The 9198-nt window shown below is 52.0% G+C and overlaps 1 protein-coding gene across 3 annotated transcripts in view; it reads right to left on the reverse strand.

The window, feature by feature from the left end:
• Window positions 1-234: 234 nt before the first annotated feature.
• The window catches only part of LOC144508426 (cytochrome c oxidase subunit 4 isoform 1, mitochondrial-like), a 24186-nt gene continuing 15222 nt past the window's right edge, over window positions 235-9198 (reverse strand). For all 3 annotated transcript variants that reach the window (XM_078236318.1, XM_078236319.1, XM_078236320.1), the window contains exon 5: window positions 235-586. In XM_078236318.1, the coding sequence (XP_078092444.1) occupies window positions 450-586 (137 nt within the window). In that variant the 3' untranslated portion in view covers window positions 235-449. The remainder of the gene's footprint in view (window positions 587-9198) is intronic.

Here is a 9198-nt window from a genome sequence, read left to right on the forward strand (position 1 = left end):
GGGTCATCGACTTATTACTCTCTCCCCACGTGCTGCTGCCAGACCCTCTGAGGGTTCCCAGAATTTGTTTTTAATCCAACCTCCCAATTCTGGTGCAGACACACACTGGTGCAAAAGTGCAAGTTCATGGATGCTTCCTTGCCAAGAAGGAACTGCAGTTCCTGTGTGTTAACACTTTGTTCCCATTTATTTTCAGCAGCAAATTGTGCAAGAGACATTTCTCAAACAAACCAATGATATTATACGAGCAATCTTTATTATAGATTGCAATTTTTACATTCATGTGACTTACTTCAACACTTCAAGTGAAGGTGTTTTACAATTCAACAGAAACCCTGGGGAGGTTTAGGATTAACATGAGGTTCGACCATTTTAAAGTGGCTGAGTCAGATTCTAATGGAACACCTGAACTCCGGATGAAGAGGAAAACATTTCTCTCAATTGGAACTTCACTTCTTCCATTCATTCTTCTCGTAATCCCACTTGGAGGCAAATCCTTCTATGGGATTCATTTGCATATCCAGCATTCTTTTAGCCTGCTTTTGCTTCCACTCCTCATTTAAAGTATGCGGCTTGAGTGGATACACTGAAAGAATATGTAGAAACACAGCACTTAGCTTTGTAGTCAGCAGGAATCATTCTCTGGTTTTACCCATTGTACAAGCTGTATACTGTCAGCCTAAAGCTGGTGGTCCACTATTAGTAATTAAATACCTACACTCATTGCCAGAAGAACAGAAATACCTACACTCATAACTCATTTGCCTTCTTGAATCGCTGCAGGTAAATTGCTAAGGTAAATACCTACACTCATTGCCAGAAGAACAGCTTTACTAGGGGCAGTGAATGAAATCTTGTTTTGAAACCATGAATTGTAACAAATTTTAGAAAGGGAAGGAAAGGTTGTGCAAGGAGGGAGTTTGAGAGACGATATACAAACAAGAAGAAGCCAGTTCACTCCTCGAACCTGCTCTGCCATTCAATGAGATTGTGGCTGATCAGTGACCTAACTCTCCTTGTTAGATCAGTGACCTAACTCTCTCTCCTTGTTAGATCAGTGACCTAACTCTCTCTCCTTGTTAGATCAGTGACCTAACTCTCTCTCCTTGCTCTTGTTCCATATTTCTTAATACCTTTGGTTAACACAAATTCCTATCAATCTTAGATTTAAAATTAAAATTTCAAATTTAGCATCAATTGCCATTTGTGAAAGAATCACAAACTTCCACCACCCTGTATCTTAGTGTTATCTAACTTCACTAGACTATAATCTTTAGCTCTAGATTCTCCTACCAGAACCAGTGGAAATTGTTTCTATCTACCTTTCCTGTTGCCCTTTAATATCTCTAATTGAATTTACATCACCCTTACCCTTCTAGATTTAAGGGAATATAATCCGAGTTGGTGTAGTGGTGCCTCATAATTTAACCCTTGCAGTCCAGGTATCCTTCGATAAATCAACATTGTACTCCCTCCAAGGCCAAAATCACCTTCCCAAGGTGAGGTGTCCAGAACAGTAAACCCAGGATGTAGGTCTAACCAGGGCTTTGTATTACTGAAGGATGATTTCAAACCCTTGTAATCTAGTCTTGTGATTAAAATGCCAGCATTCCATTAGCCATTTAGATTATTTTCTGTACCTGTTCATGACGCACAGTAGCAGCCATGTGTACCATCAAAAGATGCACTGCAGGAACTCACCGAAGTTCCTGAGGCTGCATTTTCCAAATCTATGGCCACTACCATCTAGAAAAACAAGCAGATACCTGGAAACACCACCACCTGGAAGTTCCCCTCCAAGCCACTCACCATCCTGACTTGGAAATATAATCGCTTTTCCTTCACAGTTGCTGGGTCAAAATCCTGGAATTAACTCCCTAACGGCATTGTGTCAACCCACAGCACATGGACTGAAGCGATTCAAGAAGGCAGCTCACCACCACCACCTCAAAGACAACTAGGTATGGGCAATAAATGCTGGCTTAGCTAGCAACGCCCACACCCCGTAGATTAATTTTTTGTTTAAATTTATGTAGCTGGACCCAAGTCTCTTTAGACCTCAACTGTTTTTATCTTTTCACCATTTAGGACAAATGATCTGGGTATATCTCCTTTGTAGGCATGATGTGGAGATGCCGGCGTTGGACTGGGGTAAACACTAAGATGAGAGGTGACCTGATAGAGGTGTACAAGATGTTGAGAGGTATAGATCAGTGGATTCTCGGAGGCTTTTTCCCAGGGCTGAAATGGCTGCTCCGAGAGGACACAGGTTTAAGGTGCTGGGGAGTAGGTACAGAGGAGATGTCAGGGGTAAGTTTTTCACTGAGGGTGGTGGGTGAGTGGAATCGGCTGCTGTCAGTGGTGGTGGAGGCAAACTCGATAGGGTCTTTTAAGAGACTTCTGGATGAGTACATGGGACTTGATAGGATTGAGGGATATAGGTAAGCCTATATGTAAGCCTAGGTAGGTAGGGACATGACTGGCGCAACTTGTGGGCCAAAGGCCCTGTTTGTGCTGTATTTTTTCTATGTTCTAAGTCTCTCAACACTAGATTAAAGTCCAACAGGTTTATTTGGTAGCAAAATCAGGTGAGTGGCACTCACCTGACGAAGGGGCAGCGCTCCGAAAGCTAGTGGATTTTGCTACCAAATAAACCTGTTGGACTTTAATCTAGTGTTGTGAGACTTCTTAGTGTGTATATCTCCTTTTGCTAGTTTTGCCCATTCACAATTTATCAATATCCTGTTAATAAACGCATTACATACTGCCCATTATTCCTACCTTTTGTCTCTTGCCGTTCAGCCAGTTTCTTAACCAGGTCAAGATTTGTCTTCAATCGATGTGTTTCAACTTTAGCTAATACTCTCTTTTGAGGGAATTTATCACATGCCTTTTGAAAGTCTATATAAATAACATCCATAGACATTCCTCAGTCCACTGCTTTAATCAGCTGTGACCTACCCTTTACAAATCTACGCTGGCTGGCTGTCTGAACATTTAAGGTGCTCAGTCACTCTATCAATTCCCTAGTATCCTCCTTCCTTGCAAATGCACAATTTTCTAATATAAAGGAATAGTTTGAGTCACGATACTTTTGAAGGTTATAACTAGCCTATCTGCAATATTCTCACATTCCTTTAAAATCCAGGAATGGAAATGATCTGGCCCTGGGGATCTGTCACTCATTAGTGTCATTATCTTATTCATTACTGTTATTTTGCTTAGGTTGATTCTGGTGAGTCCCTCTCCCTGATTCAATATTGGTATCATTTGGATATGCTGATCTCTTCCTTTACTGTAAATACTGATGTAAAGTAATTATTTTAGTATGTCTGCCATTTCCTTTATTTCATTCACAATATTATCCTTCTCAGTTTACAAGGGACCCACATTGTACCTGACCACCCTATTTTCCCTGGTGGCTATCTTCTGACTAGTGTGATGATGGTTTGTGCCCTGGTCGTCAACTGTTCTGGCTTTGCCCAGCTTCCCAAAGTGTCCTATTTGGTTATGTTGAAAGCACTGGACTGAAATTGTCGTACATTAATCTCTCAGCATTGGCAAGGCTGTTCTGGTCAGCTGGGATATTGCTTCCTTTGGCGTGGAGTGTCCTGCTTCTGTGCTGTTCCACAAACTGGATGGTGAAGTTTACTTTGTACCACAGTTTGCTTTCTCCCCTTTATACAGATCTGTGCTGCAAACGGATTTCACATTGCCTGATAATCTAGATGGCTTTACAAGGCTTATATCCTCCTTTGATTGAAGCATGTCTGAGAGTTCTGTTTGCCACTCCTACAACTATTCTACACCTGTCAATTCAGGTCACCACAATCACTGCCTTTGGTCATTCTGTATGGCTCATTAATGGAGTTGACAGGTTCCTCACACTTATTAAATTCAGTCCTTTGAAAGATTTTGTTACTTCTGAGGTTAAAGTATCAAATGATTTTAAAACTTAATCAAATTTTACATATGATTCATTCATTTCTTATCTATCATATCAGCTATCATGCCTACTGAATAAAGCAGTATGTCAACTCGTTTAATTACATGTATCTAAGGAACCTCTTTATCTCTTCAATTTTGTGGTTGGTGTGGACATTGGATGAGTCCTATTTGACTCATAGAAGAATGGGTTACATGGTCAGAATTTTTCAAATGTAAGTTCAGTTTTTAAGGTTTCCAAAAATCTAAGATGGTGCTTCTTCACAAAGGCTTTTCCCACACTTGCTGGTTTTGGCAGGCTCCTGCAATAAATTCTTCAACAATGGCTGCCTGGATGGCTGGTTTGAGTCTTCCCTGTTTTAGCGCAATGTTTTTGGGTCTTCAAAGCATCAAATCCGGGTTTTTACTGGGTTGCCAACTCGGACCCAATTAAGTTGAATTTTTTTTCCTTATTCTCTGGAATCCACATGGCAGAGTTCAGACACCGACTTAGGGATCAGGTTTCTCGTACTGCGAGTTAAACGGCAATTTCTGACCAGTGTAAAATTTAATTTTTTTCAGGACTTGTGCTGTCTGAGAATTTTAAATTTTTAGCTCACCCTGCTAGATCTGACTCTGGGATTTGAAGCTGGACTATCATGGGATTCAATGGAGTCTTCTGCTGCAGTCCGCAATTTAATTTCTGACTTCAGCTTCCAAGTCTTTCTTTGGAGCTTTTAAAATGCACAATTAGAGTTATAGAGCATGGGAACAGGCTCTTCAGTCCAACCAGTCCGTGCCGACCATGGTGCCTTTTCTCTGGTGATTTCCTTCTGCATCTTCACTTGTTAAACATTTCTTCAGCCGCAGCTGGAATACTGTGTGCAGTATTGGCCCCCTTATTTGCGGAAGGATATATTGGCCTTGGAGGGAGTGCAGAGAAGATTCACCAGGTTGATACCAGAGATGAGGGGTGTTGATTATGAGGAGAGACTGAGCAGATTGGGTTTGTACTCGTTGGAATTTAGAAGGCTGAGGGGGGGATCTTATAGAGACCTATAAGATAATGAAGGGGCTGGATAGGGTAGAGGTGGAGAGATTCTTTCCACTTAGAAAGGAAACCAGAACTAGAGGGCACAGTCTCAAAATAAAGGGGGGTCAGTTTAGGACAGAGTTGAGGAGGAACTTCTTCTCTCAGAGGGTGGTGAATCTCTGGAATTCTCTGCCCACTGAAGTGGTGGAGGCTACCTCGTTGAATACGTTTAAATCTCGGATAGATGGATTCCTGATCGGTAAGGGAATTAGGGGTTATGGGGATCAGGCGGGTAAGTGGAACTGATCCACTTCAGATCAGCCATGATCTTATTGAATGGCGGGGCAGGCTCGAGGGGCTAGATGGCCTACTCCTGCTCCTATTTCTTATGTTCAGGTCAGAATGTTTCTTTGACTTTTCCAGGATTTTAGTTTTCTTCTGCCGTCTCTACGGAATTTTGAGTTCCATTTACTGCCACCACGTTGGAAGGTGTTGGGCATAGTTTGTTGGGTCTTATGAAGGTAACCTTAATCTTAAATATCAGTAAATATTTATTAACTAACTACTGGAAACTATAAGCTAGGAGCTGTCTCTATGCTTGTTTCTATACACATGGCTCTATCCAACACTACACTAACCCCTGGGTGTGGGTCATGTGTTCTCTGACATGACTGTGTGGGCAGTACTGTAAGCAGTCCCACATTAACTCCTATTTTCCAGACCCTTACAGAACAGGTAACAGGTAGCTAACCAAGGAGGGGCTTTAGATATATCTTTACAAGTTGTTACGTGACAGTACTAGGCAGGGAAGATTGATGGAGGTGTAATAGCTCTAATTGGAGAAATTTTGTATGGGCAATTGTATTAAAAGCAGAAGCGATAACAGAGAATCCAATATTTATTAGGGTAGCAATGGTGCACCAGAAATGTTCACATCTTCTGGAGTGTCTCTTCTTTGCCACAAGCAGCTGAATTATTTACACATTAATAGTGGTGAGTGTGGAGGTCTTGTGATGCAATGGGTAGCATCACTGCCCCAGGATCCCACTTAAGGACTTGATGGCCAAGGAAGGTAGGTTGAGTATCAACTTCTAAATCCTTCCAACACAAGCCAATGGCTGGGTGATGAGTGGAAAGATTCATAGTCAGCTATGTGAGGGAAAGAAATTGGAGCTACAACCATCACTATCCCTATCTCCAGGTTATAACATACATGAAAAAGTGTGTTGCCACAGCAACTCCTTGTAGGGCTGGTTAGCTCAATGGCAAATGTGGATCAAATTGGTGCCAATGGCATTGGGTTTGATCCCTGTTTTGGCTGGGGTGGAGTTGAGATCTGCCTCCTTGTCCTACCCATAGTGGAGGTTGTCGCACACTGGGTCCAATCCTGCCTTTGGGCAGACAACTGAAGATGAAGAATGATGAATTAATTTGATTTGCCATCGATTTGCCCACAAATTCTACGCGGTAAAGTTTCTAGAGTGTCTTCAATTACCATCTTGCCACCTGCTCCCCCACCTCTTCCCCCCCCCCTCCCCCCTCCCCTCCCCCACCCCTCTTTCCCCCCCTCCCCCACCCCTCTCCCCCCCTCCCCCACCCCTCTCCCCCCCTCCCCCACCCCTCTCCCCCCCTCCCCCACCTCTTCCTCCCCCACCCCCACTCCACCTCCCCCCCACCCCTCCCTCCCCGTCCCCCTCCCCTCCCCCCTCTCCTCCCCCTCTCCTCCTGCCCCCTCCTCCCGCCCCCCATCCTCGCGCCCTCCCCCCCTCCCCTCCCCCTCTCCCCTCCCCCTCCTCCCTTTCCCCCTCCTCCCTTTCCTCCCCCCTCCCCCCTCCCCTCCCCCCTCCCCTCCCCCCTCCCCTCCCCCTCCTCCCTTTCCCCCTCCTCCCTTTCCTCCCCCCTCCCCTTCCTCCCCCCTCCCCTCCCCTCTCCTCCCCTCCTCTCCTCCCCCCCCCTCTCCTCCCCCCCCCTCTCCTCCCCCCTCTCCTCCCCCCCCTCTCCTCCCCCCCCCTCTCCTCCCCCCCCTCTCCTCCCCCCCTCTCCTCCCCCCTCTCCTCCCCTCCCCTCCTCTCCCCTCCACCCCTCCTCCCCTCCTCCCCTCCCCCCCTCCTCCCCTCCTCCCCTCCTCCCTCCCCCTCCTCCCCTCCTCCCCCCCTCCTCCCCTCCCTCCCCCTCCTCCTCCTCCCCCCCTCCTCCTCCTCCTCCTCCCCCCTCCTCCTCCTCCTCCTCCCCCCCCTCCTCCTCCTCCTACTCCCCCCCCTCCTCCTCCTCCTCCCCCCCTCCTCCTCCTCCTCCTCCTCCTCCTCCCCCCCTCCTCCTCCTCCTCCCCCCCTCCTCCTCCTCCCCCTCCTCCTCCTCCCCCCTCCTCCTCCTCCCCCCCTCCTCCTCCTCCCCCCTCCTCCTCCTCCCCCCTCCTCCTCCTCCCCCCCTCCTCCTCCTCCCCCCTCCTCCTCCTCCCCCCCTCCTCCTCCTCCCCCCCTCCTCCTCCTCCCCCTCCTCCTCCCCCCTCCTCCTCCACCCCCCTCCTCCTCCTCCCCCTCCCCCCTCCTCCTCCTCCTCCCCCCCTCCTCCTCCTCCTCCCCCCTCCTCCTCCTCCTCCCCCCCTCCTCCTCCTCCCCCCTCCTCCTCCCCCCTCCTCCTCCCCCCTCCTCCTCCCCCCCTCCTCCTCCTCCCCCCCTCCTCCTCCTCCCCCCCTCCTCCTCCTCCCCCCCTCCTCCTCCTCTCCCCCTCCTCCTCCTCCCCCTCCCCCCCTCCTCCTCCCCCCCTCCCCTCCTCCTCCTCCTCCCCCTCCCCTCCTCCTCCTCCTCCCCTCCCCTCCTCCTCCTCCCCCTCCCCCTCCTCCTCCCCTCCCCCCCTCCTCCCCCTCCCCCCTCCTCCTCCTCCCCCTCCTCCTCCTCCTCCCCCCCTCCTCCTCCTCCTCCCCTCCTCCTCCTCCTCCCCTCCTCCTCCTCCTCCCCCCCTCCTCCTCCTCCTCCCCCCTCCCTCCCCTCCTCCCCCCCCCCCTCCTCCTCCTCCTCCCCCCCCCTCCTCCTCCTCCTCCTCCCCCCCCTCCTCCTCCTCCCCCCCTCCTCCTCCTCCTCCCCCCCTCCTCCTCCTCCCCGCCTCCTCCTCCTCCTCCCCCTCCTCCTCCTCCTCCTCCCCTCCTCCTCCCCCCCTCCCCCCCTCCTCCTCCCCCCCTCCCCCTCCCCCCTCCCCCCCTCCCCGCCTCCTCCCCCCCCCTCCCCCCTCCTCCTCCTCCTCCCCCCCTCCTCCTCCTCCCTCCCCCCTCCTCCCCCTCCTCCTCCTCCTCCTCCCCCCCTCCTCCTCCTCCTCCCCCCTCCTCCCCTCCTCCTCCTCCCCCCCTCCTCCTCCTCCCCCCTCCTCCTCTTCCTCCTCCCCCCCTCCTCCTCCTCCCTCCTCCTCCTCCTCCTCCTCCTCCCCCCTCCTCCTCCTCCTCCTCCCCCCTCCCTCCTCCTCCCCCACTCCTCCCCCCTCCCCCACTCCTCCCCCCTCCTCCCCCCCTCCTCCCCCCCTCCTCCCCCCCTCCTCCTCCTCCACCTCCCCCCTCCTCCTCCTCCACCTCCCCCCTCCTCCCTCCTCCTCCTCCCCCCTCCTCCCCCCCTCCTCCCCCTCTCCTCCCCCCTCCCTCCCCCCTCCTCCTCCCCCCCTCCTCCTCCTCCCCCCTCCCTCCCCCTCCTCCTCCTCCTCTCCCCCTCCTCCTCCTCCCTCCCCCTCCTCCTCCTCCTCCCCCTCCTCCTCCTCCTCCCCCCTCCTCCTCCCCCCTCCCCCTCCCCCCTCCCCCCCTCCTCCCCCCTCCCCCCCTCCTCCTCGCCCCCCTCCCCCCTCTCTCTCCTCCCCCCTCTCCTCCTCCTCCCCCCCTCCTCCTCCTCCCCCCCTCCTCCTCCTCCCCCTCCCCTCCTCCTCCCTCCTCCTCCCCCCCTCCCCTCCTCCTCCTCCCCCTCCTCCTCCCCCTCCTCCTCCTCCTCCCCTCCCTCCTCCTCCTCCCCCCCTCCTCCTCCTCCTCCTCCTCCCCCTCCTCCCCCCCTCCTCCCCCCTCCTCCCCCCTCCTCCTCCCCTCCTCCTCCCCTCCTCCCCCCCTCCTCCCCCCCTCCTCCTCCCCTCCTCCTCCCCCTCCTCCTCCCCCCCTCCTCCTCCCCTCCTCCTCCCCTCCTCCCCCCCTCCTCCTCCCCCTCCTCCCCCCCTCCTCCTCCCCTCCTCCTCCTCCTCCCCTCCTCCTCCTCCTCCCCCCCCCTCCTCCTCCT

This window comes from Mustelus asterias, chromosome 20 (genome assembly GCF_964213995.1).
Source record: "Mustelus asterias chromosome 20, sMusAst1.hap1.1, whole genome shotgun sequence".
Classification (NCBI taxonomy): domain Eukaryota; kingdom Metazoa; phylum Chordata; class Chondrichthyes; order Carcharhiniformes; family Triakidae; genus Mustelus; species Mustelus asterias.